The 16,956-nt window shown below is 46.3% G+C and overlaps 1 protein-coding gene across 6 annotated transcripts in view; it reads left to right on the plus strand.

The window, feature by feature from the left end:
• LOC140410818 (scavenger receptor class A member 5-like) overlaps positions 1–16,956 on the plus strand; it is a 176,738-nt gene that overhangs the window by 133,186 nt on the left and 26,596 nt on the right. For all 6 annotated transcript variants that reach the window (XM_072499467.1, XM_072499466.1, XM_072499464.1 and 3 more), the window contains one exon: positions 9,445–9,636. In XM_072499467.1, coding sequence (XP_072355568.1) covers positions 9,445–9,636 — 192 coding nt within the window. The remainder of the gene's footprint in view (positions 1–9,444; positions 9,637–16,956) is intronic.

Consider the following 16,956-nt stretch of genomic DNA (forward strand, 5'->3'; position numbering starts at 1 on the left):
TGTGCTACTAGATAGTGCATCCACTACAATGAGATGGTTACCTGGGGCGTCATTCTCCGACCCCCCCGCCGGGTCGGAGAATGGCCGTTGGCCGCCGTGAATCCCGCCCCCGCCGAAGTCTCCGGTACCGGAGATTCGGTGGGGGCGGGTATCGCGCCGTGCCGGTTGGCGGGCCCCCCCCCCCCCGCTCGATTCTCCGGCCCGGATGAGCCGAAGTCCCGCCGCTAAAATGCCTGTCCCGCCGGCGTAAATTAAACCAACTACCTTACTGGCTGGACAAGGCAGCGCGGGCGGGCTCCGGGGTCCTGGGGGGGGGGGGGGGGCGCGGGGCGATCTGGTCCCGGGGGGTGCCCCCACGGTGGCCTGGCCCGCAATCGGGGCCCACCGATCCGCGGGCGGGCCTGTGCCGTGGGGGCACTCGTTCCCTTCCGCCTCCGCCACGGTCTCCACCATGGCGGAGGCGGATGAGACCCTCCACTGCGCATGCGCGGGAATGCCGTCAGCGGCCGCTGACGCTCCTGCGCATGCGCCGTCTGGAGATGTCATTTCCGCGTTTGCTGGCGGGGCACCAAAGGCCTTTCCCGCCAGCTGGCGGGGCGGAAATACGTCCGGCGCCGACCTAGCCCCTCAAGGTTGGGGCTCGGCATCCAAAGATGCGGAGCATTCCGCACCTTTGGGGCGGCACGATGCCCGTCTGATTTGCGCCGTTTGGGGCGCCAGTCGGCGGACATCGCGCCGTTTCCAGGGAATTTCGCCCCATATCTTTGTAACTTCATCACCATGCGTTGTATCCTGGGTGACATCTCATTTAGATTCTTTTTTACTATTGCCAGAAGTAGTCAATGGTCATTTTCCACTTAGAATGTAGATAGGGCATACACTTAGTCATGGAATTTGTTTAATCCATTTATCAAACCCAAGCATTCTTTTTCTCTTTAAGCATAGCGTCGCTCTGTGTCAGTCAATGACCTTGAAGCATAGGTATTCGGAAGCCAATTCACGTCATTGTCTTGCTGCAATAACACTGCTCCCAACCCATCTTCCCATGCATCTGTCGATATCTTTGTCTTCTTCATAGGATCAAACATGTTTACACAGGTGTTGTAGCCAATGCTTCCTGAAACATTTGCCATTCATGTTCCTGTCTGTCCGACCGCTGGAAAACATTGTCCTTCTTTATTGATTCTCTCAGGCACATCGGGCTGGATTCTCTGCCGGCGGGATGCTCCATTTTGCCAGCAGCCCGGGGGTTTCCTGATGGCGTGGGGCTGCCCCACAATGGGAAACCCCATTGACCAGCCGGCGAAATGGAGAATTCCGACGGTGTGCTGAACCAAAAATCTGACGCGGCGGGACGGAGAATCCAGCCCTTTGTTTTTACTGACAGATTCGGAATAAATGTTCCTACAAAATTTATCATGCCGAGCATCCTGAGGACTCCTTTTTTTGTCTGTGGGCGTGGCATGTTTAAAATCGCCTTGATTTTTTTCTTGGTCAGGTTGTATACCTTTAACTGTAAGTATGTCACCAAACTGACTTTTAGCTTTATTCAGTTTCAATTCATGCTTTTTGATACTTATCAGCACTTTGACAAGCCTTTCGCTGTACTCTTTTCTTGTTGAGCCCCATACAATAATTTTTTTAATGTAAATTTAGAATACCCAATTCATTTTTTCCAATTAAGGGGCAATTTAGCGTAGCCAGTCCACCTATCCTGCACATCTTTGGGTTGTGGGGACGAAACCCACGCAAACACGGGTTTGCAAACTCCACACGGACAGTGACCCAAAGCCAAGGTAGAACCTGGGACCTCGGCGCCATGATGCAGCAGTGTTAACCACTGCGCCACTGTTGTGCCCGAGCCCCATACAATAATATCATCAACGTATACTCTGACGTCTGGAATGCCTTCTATGATGTATTCCATTGCCCAATGGAAAATTTCAGATGCTGAAATACCAAATGGCATTCTGAGAAAACAGTATCACCAAAATGGAGTATTGAAAGTGCACAACTTTGTGCTCTCCTCATCTAACGTGAATTGCCAAAAACCCTGTGATGCATCCAGTTTGTAAAACAAGTCTCTCCTGACATCTTCTCTCTTCGGAATAGGATAGTGATTTCTTTTAATGTTTAAATTGAGATCCTTCAGGTCCATACAGATACACAGATCATTATTATGTTTCTTCATGCAAAGCATGTAGTCACGCAATCCGTTGGTTCTTCGATGCGCTTTATCATTCCCAGTTTTGTCATTCTCTCCAGCTTATTCTTAAAACATTCCTTCAGTGGAGCTGGTACATGTCTTGGTGCTTGTATGACTGGTCGTGCATTGCCTTTTAACTGCATGTGGTAGGTGAATGATAACATTCCGAATCCTTGAAAAATTTCAGGAAATTCTTTCAGGATTGCATCCATTGATGTCTGTTATGTAGTTATATTACAGTCTGCAGTGTAGACTCTTTTCACTAGCTCGAGTGCTTCACATGCTTCCACTCCCAATAAAGATTCATGCTCAGCATCTACGATTGAGAACGTTACTGAGATCACTTTGTTCTTTACACGGACCTCTAGTTCACAGACTCCCAGTGTATTTATTCTTTTGCCGTTATAATCTTTTAATAATGGCTTAATCTTCATTTCTTGTAAATCGGATAGACTGATTAAATTGGCTCTCGCTCCTGTATCAAGTTTGATATTGATTAATGTTCTATTAATCATCATAGGAACTGTCCAGTTATCTCTTTGAACTTTTACACCTGCATTGCTGTTACTACAAGATGCACTGCAGTAACTCACCAAGGTTTCTTAGACAGCACCTTCCAAACCCAAGACCATCTCGAAGGACAAGAGCAGCAGATACCTGGTAACGCCACCACCTGGAGGTTCCCCTCCAAGTCACTCACCACCTTGACTTGGAAATATATCGCCATTACTTCCCTGGTGTTGGGTCAAAATCCTGAACCTCCCTCTCTAACAGCACAATGGGTGTACTTACACCTCAGGGACTGCAGCGGTTCAAGAAGGCAACTCGCCACCACCTTCTGAAGGGCAATGAGGGATGGGCAATAAATGCTGACTTAACCAGTGACACCCACAACCCGTAAATTAATTTTTTAAAACATTGACTGCAGTGGTTCAAGAAGGCAGCTCACCACCACCTTCTCATGGGTAATTTGCAAAGGGCAACAAATCCCGTGAAAGAATTTAAAAAATGCAAAATTTAGATGGATTTGTAACACATTTTGTGGATTTTCCCATCACGATAATTTGTAAAGGGGCCCTGTAGGTCTGCGTTTGTAAATGAAAGTTTTTCTAGTCGTACCATCTGTTAACCATAAATCATAAGCTGTAAAACACTGCTAGGATCTCCCAAACAATCAGAATAATCCACATTTACAACTTAGGTCTTCCAGTTTGTACATTGAATAGGGATCACCCAGTAATAATTAGAGCATTAAGCTCTATGTAAGGAATCAGATTGAAATTTTGCCCTATTAGTAATGGAACCTGGGCTGTTTCTCTCACCAATGTATTTTACAGAAAAAACATATGGAATGTTTACCTCTCACTTGTGCCGAAATCGTCACTCCTGGGTCAGGAGCACAGAAACGGCATAATTCCCAGCTCCGTACACACGACCCAGAAGGTAGGAACATCGGGTTGGATGTTCAGTCCAAGGGTAGGGGCAGGTGAAAATGGGAGACATGGCAGGCCACCCCGAAAACAGTGCGGAGGCTGCTGTGCTTGGAGGTGGGCTAGGCCACCAGCACTTTGTCCAAGTTTTATTTTAAGTAATACAACATAAAACAACCTTCCTTCCAGCCCTCATCCCTCATCTCCCTACAGTCTCCTCATGCCCATCCATGCCACCTTGTGCCAATGACGTCCTCTCCCCAACACTCGTGGCCCCTCATATACTCAATGACAACCTATGTCCAAAACAACCACCATGGTCCCACCTATCCTCCATACAACCTATGTTCCTCTAACCCCACCCTCAGGCCCCTCATATCCTCCATGCCAGCTGTTACCCATCCCCCGTGGCCATGTATAACTCCTATGCCAAATCAGTGCCAACTCATACCAATCCATGCATTCCCACCCATCACATTTTCCCTTACACCCTCCATGCCAACTCACCCAGTATTCACCATGGGAAGGCCACAGGGCCCCCATGCTGAGACTTAATAAGAGAGTGGTGTCTATTGCAGATTTTGGGCACAATTCAGCCAACAAATGATCCCGGGTGCCATTCAGCAGAATTAGAGTGCCAGGAAACATCCCGCTATCCAACGGAGGCTTGCATCTTTTTTGTCCTAACAGAGTTTCTCCCCGTTGAGGCAGCACCTAGAGCGATTTAAGAAAGGCTCTTTGCAGATCAGGGTGCCATTTTATCATAGAATTTACAGTGCAGAAGGAGGCCATTCGGCCCATCGAGTCTGCAACGGCCTTTGGAAATGGCACCCTACTTAAGACCACACCTCTACCCTATCCCCATGAGCCATAAACTTGACCTATCCCTTTTTTTCTTGGACACTAAGGGGCAATTTTGCATGGTCAATCCACCGAACCTACACATCTTTGGACTGTGGGAAGAAACCATACCACCTGGAGGAAATTCACGCAGACAAAGGGAGAAAGTGCAAACTCCACACAGACAGTCACCCAAGGTCAGAATTGAACATGGGATCCTTGGAGCTGTGAGACAGCAGTGCTAACCACTGTGTCACCGTGCCACCCTTTAGAGGGCTGTCCTGATCTTCTCCCCACCCCCCACACACCCTTACAGGCTCCCCGATGCTCTTTTAACCCCCCCCCCTCACCACGCCCTCCCGCCCTGGAGAGGCTCACGGGAACACCCCTTTCATCTGGCAATGCCCCCCCAACCTGATTCCTGGCAGTGCCAACCTTGCACCCTGGCAGTGCCACCCAGGCACCGTGACAATGCCAAGGGGGCCAGATGCACATTGCCAGGAGGTGTGCCAGAGTGATATCTGTCCCTGTCCGCGATCACGCAGTAATCTCCAATGGCCTGGGAGTGCTGAGGATTTTGGCCAAGGGTGGTATCATGACCGGTACAGGTTTGGAGTGCCGAAGGGCCTGTTCCTGTGCTGTATTGTTCTTTGTTCAGTGAGGGCGAATGGAGTTTCCCATTGTGTGGCAGCCCCACGCCGTCGGGAAACCCCCAGGTGCTGGCAAAATGGAAAATAACCTCAGGGGAGATTCTCCCCAAACGGCGCGATGTCCGCCGACTGGCGCCCAAAATGGCGCCAATCAGACGGGCATCGCGCCGCCCCAAAGGTGCGGAATGCTCCGCATCTTTGGGGGCCGAGCCCAAATATTGAGGGGCTAGGCCGACGCCGGAGGAATTTCTGCCCCGCCAGCTGGCGGAAACGGCCTTTGTTGCCCCGCCAGCTGGCGCGGAAATGACATGTCAGGGTGGCGCATGCGCGGGAGCGTCAGCGGCCGCTGACAGTTTCCCGCGCATGCGCAGTGGGGAGAGTCTCTTCCGCCTCCGCCATGGTGGAAACCGTTGCGGAGGCGGAAGGGAAAGAGTGCCGCCACGGCACAGGCCCGCCCGCGGATCGGTGGGCCCCAATCGAGGGCCAGGCCACCTTTGGGGCACCCCCCGGGGTCAGATCGTCCCGCGCCCCCCCCAGGACCCCGGAGCCCGCCCACGCCGCCTTGTCCCGCCGGTAAATAGTTACTCTAATTTACGCCGGCGGGACAGGCAATTTATCGGCGGGACTTCGGCCCATCCGGGCCGGAGAACCGAGCGGGGGGGCCCGCCAACCGGCGCGGCCCGATTCCCGCCCCCGCCGAATATCCGGTACCGGAGACTTCGGCAACCGGCGGGGGCGGGATTCACGGCAGCCCCCGGCAACCCGGCGGGGGGTCGGAGAATGACACCCCTGATTTCTGAATCATGTCCTGTCATTTTTTGTGGGTTTGACGGGGTGTTTCCCACTGACTTTTTGAGTGAGATCCGTATTCACCCACACGGAGTCATTTTCGCGGGGCTTGGGGAGTTTCTCACCAGCGTTTCTTTTCTGCAGTGGGGAACTAAACCCGCTGGCCAAACCGGCTTCTCAGAGATTGGAGCACGAATTTGGAAGGGTGCCCAGATCTCAAATCCCCCATCCATGGACAATGTGACCCTCTGCAGACATGGGCAACACCTCCACCCTTTGACCCCTGAGGGGAAACCTCCCCCTCATCAATAGAAGTTAGCATGAGCCCCCTTTACCAGCCAAGCATTAGGGTGGCCCGATCCACACTCATTCATCCTTGTGGACATTGGGTCATCACCCCAACCCCCCCAAGTGGGCATGCCCTGCTATGGGGTCACACCATTAGGAACCCACCCTTCAGTCCATCCCATTTCAACCCCCCACCTTCACAATGCCCCTTCATACCCCCCTTCATCCCACCCCTCTTCATGTCCTCCCCTTCAGACCCCCCCTTTCATGGGCATGGCCACCCTCAGGCCCTGCTCTTTGGCCCTGCCAACCTGCCACCTGGGTATTGCCCTGACACCCTGGCAGTGCCAACTTGGCACCCTAGTAGTTGGCACTGCAAGGTTTTCCGGGTGCCAGAGGCATTGCAATATGAAATTCCCCGGAGTTCCATCATCTCTGGTCTCCGTTTGTGTAGATTAGTATCAATCAGCGCCTGGGTGAAGCCTCGCCGGTGTGACCGAAGACTCCTGGGAGCCTCATGGCCCATTTGAATATAATTATGTTGATGTGCTCAAGATTGCAGCAGGTGTCATGACTCATTGGCCCAGCACCCAGCGTAAAGCCACGTTTGGGTGTCTTCCACGATACTCGCGGCACAACAGATCGGTGGCGGACGCAACGTGGTGGGAAAATCGCACACTTTATTTTCTAACAAAAACCTTTCATTCATAAAAATCTGTTTATTATTTCTACATATTGTTCACCTACATAATCCACTATAGAAACAATTAATTCAAGTGCTCAATCCTTTATTTTAAAAAAATTGTAATTCAGTCCCATTTCAAAGTATAACCATTTGTAGCTGTCGCTCAGGCTGTGAAATGCAGGCTGCCTACTGTGTGAATGGAAGATTGTGAAATGCAGCATTAATCCAGCAATGATAAGCCTCAGGTTTATGTCACCAGAGTGAACACTCCATGCAGGTTTTTCAAAGATTTAATTGCGTTGACAGCTTGATATTTGCTTTTGAAGGTTCCTTTCAACGGGTTTGACAGTTGCTTTTGACACTTTTCTAACAGTGCTGTACAGTGATATTTTGTTCATCCTCCAAAGTATTTACTCGCAAGTCTACTGTGTATAAATCACTACAATGGTTTTATTTTCTCTTGATCTCCTATCTCTCAAACAATAGCTATCACAAGGTGACCTCCACTTTTGTCCCCTTTCATTTTTGTTCGTAATCTCTTCACAACAATTGAACAAGATTAATCAGACAACAAATTCATGCTGCCTCCTTGATCAGCTCAGACTCCTCCAAGTGCTCAGCCACCCTGTCTCCAAGGAAAGATTCCACTACCTTTCCCACAGCTGATGTTAAATTCACAGGTTTAATGTTACTTAGTTTCTTCATTCTTTACATTCATTCTTAAATAATGGATTATGTTCTCCAATTTTCCAATTCAAAGGCACAATTCCTGACTAACACATCTGCAATTTCCTAGGGCAGAATTCTCAACTTGGTGAGGGACGGTGGGTACTGTAAGATTTCCCGGGTAGCCTGTTCACCACCCTCCCACCACCCCCTTCAACCTGTCTGCAATTTTATGTGGGATAGGCGAGATCCAGGGCGGCCTTCCCGGCCCTCACCCCAATTAGGGCCCTGAAGTGAGCAATTATTATCCAGTGAAGGGCCTCTTCCTGCCTGGGCTCCATTTTGAGGCTGGTGAGGGGAGTTCAGGAGCAGGAGAGAAGCCCGGAAGGTCAACCTGCTCGGGCCTTGGTCAGGAAGTGGGGACACAGTGCCTTCCCCGAGGGCTCCCTTTCCACATCAAGGTCTGCCTCTGTGGTTGCACCCTTCCCCTCCACCCAATCCCGGCCTTTTCATCAAGTGTCCCACCTCCTTCACCCAGCCCCTCGGGTCTCACCTCCCCACTCTGCCACGCAAACTTACCTGGCCACTGCTGCCACTGACAGTGCTGGGACATTAGATTGGCTGTAAGCTCTCGGAAACAGGGCTTCCTCCCAAGGGAGGAATGAAAGACCCGTACAGCCAATTGATGCACCTCGGAATGTTAAATGACTGTGACTGGCAGGGATGCATTTCCTGCTGTCTCTTTGGGTAGCAAGATGGGAAACACCATCATTCAAAAAACTCTATCCACCTGATCTATTTCTTTTAGTACAAAGAAGATGTATTTAGACCATAAGACCATAAGAAATAGGAACAGGAGGAGGCTATTCAGACCCTCGAGCTCTGCCATTTAATAGGATCATGGCTGAATGGACATTCCTCAGGTCCACTTTCCTGCCCTTTTCCTGTAATCCGTCTTTCCTTTACTGGTCAAGAGTCCATCTATCTCAGCCTTAAATATACACAAGTACTCTGCCCCACAGCTCTCTGTGGCAAGATGTTCCAAAGACTCACAACCCTCTGAGAGAAGAAATTTCTTCTCATCTCAGTCCTAAATTGGTACCCCTTCATTCTGAAACTAAGCCCTCTGGTCCAAGATGCTCCCATGAGGGGAAACATCCTCTCAGTATTTACCCTGTCAAGCTCTTTAAGAATATGTTTCAATGACATTGCCTCTCATTCTTCTAAATTCCAATGAGTAGAGTCCCAACCTGTTTAACCTTTGCTCATAAGACAATCGCTCCATCCTAGTGAATCTTCTCTGAACCGCCTCGAATGGAATAATATGTTTCATTAATAAGGGGACCAAAACTGCTCAAAGTACTCCAGATGTGGTCTCACCAGTATCTTGTACATTTACAACAAGCCTTTCCTACTCTTTTGCTCCAACTCCCTTGAAATAAGGGCCAACATTCCATTAGCCTTCCTGATTACCTGCTGCACCTGTGTGCTAGCTTTGTGTTTCGTGCACAGGTACCCCCAAGTTCCTTTGTGTTAGACCATAAGACCATAAGATATAGGAGCAGAATTAGGCCACTCGGCCCATCGAGTCTGCTCCGCCATTGAATCATGGCTGATATTTTTCTCATCCCCATTCTCCAGCCTTCTCCCCATAATCCCTGATCTCCTTATTGATCAAAAACCTATCTATCTCTGTTTTAAAGACACTCAGTGATTGCAGCTTTCTGCATTTTTTCTTCATTTAAATAAAGCTCTGTTCTTTTGTTCTCCCTTCCAAAATGAACAACTTCACCTTTTCCCACAATACACTCCATTTGCCAACTTTTTGCCCACTTACTTAACCTATGTATTTTGGTTTGATGTTAATCAATTTGTTAATGTTTTCATTAGGAGAAATTGGACCTGTCATAAGACTGGTGAATGGCTCAGGACCTCATGAAGGCAGGGTGGAAGTTTTCTATGACCAGCTATGGGGAACGGTTTGCGATGATAAATGGGACAAGCCAGATGCTGAAGTGGTTTGCAGAATGCTCGGTTTCAAAGAAGCTTCTGAAATTCATACAGCAAATAAATTTGGACAAGGTAACATTCTGGTTTTGAGAAAGCAAAAATGTTAATGAGCGTTCGGTTTTCTGTTTGCATCAACCAAATTTTATGCTGGCTGGGCATCGGTACATTTTACATTTAAAGAACTGTGGACACAAAAAAACCTAAGAGATAGGAGCAGAAGCTTGCCCACTCAATATGATTATGGGTGCTCTGCAATTGTCGCAGATAAATTTCTCGCTCAACGAGTTCAATGTTTTGGGATATTGATGAAATATCCCATTGAGAAAGACTGACAGTGTGGTATCTAATTTTATTGTGACATGTAAATTGTGGTGTTGTGACTGTCAAACTTACATTGATAGAATTCAGATAGAATAGGAGCTTTTAATTATAGAATTATACATCAAATATGGAAACCATTGCATGTCCTGACTCCTTGAAAGAGCTACAAATTAGTCCCACTGTCCTGCTCTTTCCCCACAGGTCTGCAAGTTATAATACAGCACTGTTAAAATGATCATATTAACAGATTGAAATGTTTAAGCATGTAAAACTGTTCAAAATGACAAACCTGTTAAGAAAAATAGACAAAAGGCACGGTATGAATAAATTCCAGAGAGCAGAAGTAGGCATGGCACGAAGCACCACCTTCTTCTTGACGTTTGCAACTGCTGTACTGCAGTGGACTACACGAATTTCAGTAAGGCATTTGACAAGATACCACATGGCATACTGGTCAGAAAAGTGAAATCCCATGGGATACAGGGGAATGTTGTAGGTTTGCCCCAAAATTGACTCAGTAATAGCAAACAAAGGTTAATGATCGAAGGGTGTTTTAGCGAATGGAAGGCAGTTTCCAGTGATGTTCCACAGGGCTCAGTGTTGGCGCCATTCCCGTACCAGCCTCCCCGAACAGGCGCCGGAATGTGGCGACTAGGGGCTTTTCACAGTAACTTCATTGAAGCCTACTCGTGACAATAAGCGATTTTCATTTTCATTTTTCATTTCATTTTTTCAATGCTGTTTGTGGTATAAATTAAGGATTTGAACTTAAATGTGAAATGGCATGAATGGGAAATTTGTAAATGACACAAACATCAGCCATTTAGTTGAGAATGAAGAGGATAGGTGTGCACTCCAGAACGATAGCCAAGGTTTGGTAGCAAAGTAGCAAATAGAATTCAATCTGGAAAAATGTGAGGTAATGCATTTGGGGAGGGCAAACAAAGCAAGGGAATACTCAATAAACAGGAGTATATTGAGAAGGGCTGAGGAAATGAGAGACCTTGGAGTGCATGTCCACAGGTCCTTGAAGGTGGCAGGACAGGTAGCCTATGGAATGATTTATTTTATTACACGAGGTATAGAATAAAGAAGCAGGGATGTAATTCAGGTACAATATAAAATGCTGGTTAGCTCACAGCTGGAGTTTTGCGTATACTTTTGGTTACAAGAAGGACGTAATTGCTCTGGACAGAGTACAGATGTGATTTAAAAGAATGTTGCCAGGGTTGGACAATTGCAGCTATGAGGAAGCATGAGGCAGTGTAGGTTAATTTCCTTAGAACAGAGGAGGCTGAGTGGTGACTTGATTGAAGTGTACAAAATTATGAGAGGCCTAAATAGAGTAGCAAGCAACGTATTGTTTCACGTAGTAAAAATGTCAATTACTAAGGGACATAGATTTAAGGTGATTGGTAAAAGGATTAGAGAAGAAATTAGGAAAGGCTGGGTGGTATGGTAATGCAATGGATAGCACTGCTGCCTCACAGCACTGAGGTCCTGGGTTTGATCCCAGACCTGTATCTTTGTCCGCGTGGAGTTTGCACATTCTCCCCTTTTTGCGTGGGTCTCAGTCCTACAACCCAACGATGTGCAGAGTAGGTCAATTGGCAACACTAAATTGCCTCGTAATTGGAAAAAAAAAGAATTGGATACTCTAAAAAAACATTTTTAAAGCTTTTTCACTCAGAGGGTGGTAGGTGTCTGGAATTTGCTGCCCAGATTGGTGGTTGAGGTAGAAACCCTCAACCCATTCAAAAGGTACCTGGATCTACATCTGGAGCGCTGTAACTTGCAATGCTATGGACCAGGTGTTGGAATGTGGGATTGGAATGGGCAGTTAGTGTTTTCAGCCAAAGCAGACATAATGTGCTGTAACTTTTCTATGGTCCTATGCCCAATGAGTCAAGGATATCAATGTTCATCTTATGTCTGACCATCTTCATAAGCTTATGTATCTAATGCCCCATTTCAAAGCAACACATATGATAAATTATACTGAGACAGATACCTAGTTTGATGAATGCAGGAATTTCAGGTAGATTGTATTATATTTATTTGGTGCAGTATAGGTTAGAAACTTGGGTGAGCTGAAAAGGTTTCTGAAGAAATACAACCAGAGATTCGGTATTATTCTGACGGGGTGTCAAGTTTCTTTTTTTAAAGCATTCTCAAAAGATCTCTCTTTCTCAAAATGGAGTATTCATGTCATCTCTGTATAGCAAGTATTCCTGAGTGTTAACTCTATTTAAAAGTGGATTGTAACCTGAGATGGTTTTGTTGTTGAGTGGAAATAAAGATAGCAGTTAAGGGTTATTGTGTCATTGTGTATTGATTAGCATTGTTTAAGGGGTAATTGTGTGATGTGAATAGTGTTTTAGTAATTTTCATATACCATATCCCTATTTTGTGTGAAATCACTCCTGGAGCAAGGTATCCTTTCCTCTCAGTCTTACGAAATTTAAAATAAAATATTCTGGTTTCTGTCCTGTATCGTAGTCATTGTTGGGGTCCGGTACTGGATTATAATACTAGGGTCAGATTATTAATAATGATAATAATAATAATCATGCGTTGTCACAAGTAGGCTTCAATGAAGTTACTGTGACAAGCCCCTAGTTGCCACATTCCGGCACCTGTTTGGGGAGGCTGGTATGGGAATTGAACCCGCGCTGCTGGCGTTGTTCTGCATTAGAAGCCAGCTGTTTAGCCCATTGTGCTGGCTGATTATCACAATGGGCGCATGAATCGGGAATTGGAGCCAATCCTGCCTCCACTTTCAGCCTGCTAGGAAGTAGGATGTTCCCAAGGTCAAGGCTTTAGTACAACCTGCATACAGGTCTGCTGCCCTTAGTAGCATACGTGAGGTGGGAACAGAGGCTGGACGACTCCAGAACAGGCAAGTTAAAACACATTGCTCCATTCCTGCTCTGTATATAAGAATTCTGCTTATTTAATGCTCAAGACCACCGGCAACAAACCTCAGTTAAAATACTCATTAGATAGACACGTGCACTAAACCTGTCCCTAAAAGCAATATAGAAGGCTACTTAGAACGGGTAGTCATTTTGTCAATTGTGTAAGATGCCCAATCCACATTTGATTGATCTTTTACTTGGTGGCTGGCCAATTGGCAGAATGCAGAATAATTAACAGCAGTAATCTAGTTTAATTTTCATTTTTATGAGAAAACATCTCCCATTTTGGAGGTTAGACTACTGCTAATCATATTTCCCATCAGAGAGAGAATGAGCCCAATAAATTATCACCTTGCAACTGTCCAAAATGAGCAACCAAGGTTGCTGTTCATTGTTAGCAGTTCATTGTTCACCTTTTCACACAGAAAGCTGGTAATTCCTACAACAATGTATGACAATAACAGGTAAGAAATTGGAGAATATAGAACATAGAACATAGAACAATACAGCGCAGTACAGGCCCTTCGGCCCACGATGTTGCACCGAAACAAAAGCCATCCAACCTACACTATGCCATTATCATCCATATGTTTATCCAATAAACTTTTAAATGCCCTCAATGTTGGCGAGTTCACCACTGTAGCAGGTAGGGCATTCCACGGCCTCACTACTCTCTTTTGGTAAATTAGAGGCTAAATCACCCATTCACAACACTGCCATGACTCACCTCAATGAACACATGAAAATCATGCTATACTACCCATATTTCTATGATAAACTGCATAAAAGGCAAAACCATTTTACTTTTAAAGACTGTAAAATAAGAAAAAATATTTTACTTTTATATTTTAAAATTGTTCCCACCTCCATCTCATTGTTCTTGCCTCCAAGAAGCTGGTGAACACTGGTCACCTTACTAAAAATCACAACGGTTTTCTTAGATGAGCTCTTAATTATCCTGCCATGATGTAAATGGATGCATTAATGGGAGGGGACTGTCGGTGGCCTGCTCTCTCCCCCACCAATATGGAATTGGTACAGGGCAGAAACAGAGTTTGGCCTTCCCTTGATTGCCTACCTCTGTTTTGTTGCTAATTTTTGGTTGGTTCAATTGGCTCTGTTTTATAACCTTTAGTCTAGAGTCGCCAGGTATCTTTATGATACCGCCACGAGGTTCAAGTTCAAGTAATGATCAATAACTCAATGCACCAATTAGTAAGATTCAAATCAAAGCACATTTATTATACACAGTAAATCGCTACTCATGCATAAACTCTACTTTCTAAGCTATTTCTATCACTAACAGGCCAATACGTAGCTTCGGACTGGCCCAACAGGTTAGGGGAACAAATGGCCTTTCGTTCGGGTTCTGAGTCTACGGGATTCAAAGCTGGTATGGACTGGTAGTTAGGAGCGCCTATCTCGCAGCGAGCGTTGACTTGAAACTTACGTTCTTGGAGGCCGCCGGACAGGTCACTGTCAAGGGTTGCTTCACGTTGCTGAGTGACCCTGTCAAGAAGGACAATTTGAACTTGGGGGCTTTACTTTATAGTCCCCAGGGGCTTCCCGCCTTTCGGGGCGGACCCCGTACCTGGTTTCAAGTGATTGGACTTCGTTCCAATCGCTTGGTTCGATTTCTCCAATACTGGAGCTGTTCTCTGATCGTTGGGCGGTCTTTAAGTGTCCGTTAACCTCTTTTGTGTTGGCTCCTGCTGACGCCGAGGAGTCTGGCTTGGCCTTGTTTACCTCAAATGTTTTGATTGTTCCCAGGGATCGCTTATTGCTGTGTAGATGGCTGCTACATTACTATGCAGATGGCTGCTTGTATCGATGCTGTCTGGGTTTTTACGGAGTCTAATACACAGTAAACTTGCACCTGCTAGTTTTTGCCTGTGTTGGCTGAATTTCCCTTCAGCCTTTGCTGTTCTCCATTTTAAGTCGGGAAGTGGCCAACTCAGGTGGCTATAGTTTCCATTTGATCGGGGTTGGTAAAATCCCATCCTGAGGGACCAGAGATAAACACTGCTAATGTGGTTCATAATCCTTCTGTGCCAAGTGTGTTCTAATGGTGTAAAGGCACCAATTAGAGAAATTGGAGCAGAGAAGGTTAAGAGGTGACCTTATTCAGGTGTTCAAAATTCTGAACAATATTGACAGGTAAAGAAGGATATTCTGTTTCCACAGGGGGTCACAATTTCAAGAGAGTTAGGTGTGGAGTGAGGAGAAACATCTTTACTGAGAGAGTTGTTGAGGTTTGGAATGTGCTGCCTGGGAGAGTGGTGGAGGAGAATTCCATAGGAGGATTCAAAAGAGAGCTAGATGTATATTTGAAAGTGCTGAATTTAGAGGGCCACGGAGATAGGGCTGGGGAATGGGACTAGCTAGGTTGCTTTTTTAGGAGCCGGTGCAGTCACAATGGGCTGAATGGCTTCCTTCTGTGTTGCAAATAACTAACAAACAAATTGCTCATAAGTAATTGTGTAAACACATTGGGTGTTCATTTATTGAGACTAGGCACATGGGAACATTTTACAAAGGTATAAAGCATGAAAACACCTGCTGCAAAGCTGACTGCTGTGTATTCTATTCAAAATCAACACTGAAAATTAAGCTGGATCACATAGATCACTACCTTTCTAGTGATGTCATGCTCCTATACCTTAAAGGCATATTCAAACACCCCTATTTCTTTTTAAAGATGCTTTTTCCTTCTTCCACAAAAGTATAACAATTGAAAATAGATATTTATGTTTATTCACCATTACATAAGTGTATAGGATTGGTGAATCGATGAGTCTCTAAAGCATAGAGGTAATCTATCTACTGGTACATTCAGACCTTGTCATGCCAATCTTGTCTGGAGGTTTTCTTAATTGTTCACAGTGATCCGTGACGATTGGTATTCTTGGATATTGTTCCTGGTTACATTTGCGATTTTGTCCTCGATGCAAAAGGACTAGATGGTGGTTGAGATCTGGAATGGGACTGATTCACCCTCTGTTGCACCTCACTGTTGTGCCTTCATGTGTAATTACTTCATAGGACCTTAGTTCAGAACAAATCCTTGTCATCTCGGCTGGTTGCTGTCTACCTGGACAGCACGTTAGCACAAGTGGATAGCACTGTGGCTTCACAGCTCCAGGGTCCCAGTTTTGATTCCCCGCTGGGTCACTGTCTGTGCGGAGTCTGCACATTCTTCCCGTGTCTGCGTGGGTTTCCTTCAGGTGCCCCGGTTTCCTCCCACAGTCCAAAGATGTGCAAGTTAGGTAGATTGGCCATGATAAATTGCTCTTAGTGACCAAAAAGGTTAGGAGAGGTTACGGGGATAGGATGGAAGTGAGGGCTTAAGTGTGTCGGTGCAGAATCGATGGGCCGAATGGCCTCCTTCTGCACTGTATGTTCCATATTCTATGTTCTACCTTCTGTGGGATCCTGGATATGAACTAGTCCCAACTGTAAACATAGAATTCTGTACCTACAATTTTATTGTACATGGTGGTCATCTTCTCCTGCAGTTTTAAAATGTGCTCTCTGTTGAATAATGGGTACTTGGTAAAGTAGTCAACAATGACAATGAAGTTTGTGCCATGAAGATGAAAGAGATCAGATCCAATTCTGGACCAAGGATGGGTCAGAACTTCATGTGGAGCCAATGGTTCTTTGTGCTGACTTGGCATATGTCTCACTTCTTGACGATCACTTTAATGCTATTTCTCATACTCGGTCAATAGGCTGTGGGCAGGATTCTCCAGCATCATGTTTCTCGGCAGTAGGAGATGGCGCGCCACTCGCTGGGGGCGGGATTCTCTGCTCTCGCCGCTGTCAATGAGAATTCCCATTGAAGCCACCCCATGCCGCTGGAAAACCCTCGAGCGTAGGTGTGTTGCCAGAGAACCAGAGAACCCTGCTGTTAGCGAACGGCTGAAGAATTCCGGCCTGTTTCTCTTGTGCATCTTCTCATCTGATGTATGTGCATGTGTGAATGAGTGGTGGCATCTATGTTTTCCATGAGACTGATGAATCATGTGTCGCCTGCTCTTCGCCTCATGTATGTCTCTGATGGGATACCGAATGGTCATTCTTATTGTTTGAAGGTACCCATTGTGTATGGTCTATATTGATCAGTGCACGGCACTTTTCAGCTGCATCAGCC

The sequence above is a fragment of the Scyliorhinus torazame genome, chromosome 4 (assembly GCF_047496885.1).
Source record: "Scyliorhinus torazame isolate Kashiwa2021f chromosome 4, sScyTor2.1, whole genome shotgun sequence".
NCBI lineage: Eukaryota > Metazoa > Chordata > Chondrichthyes > Carcharhiniformes > Scyliorhinidae > Scyliorhinus > Scyliorhinus torazame.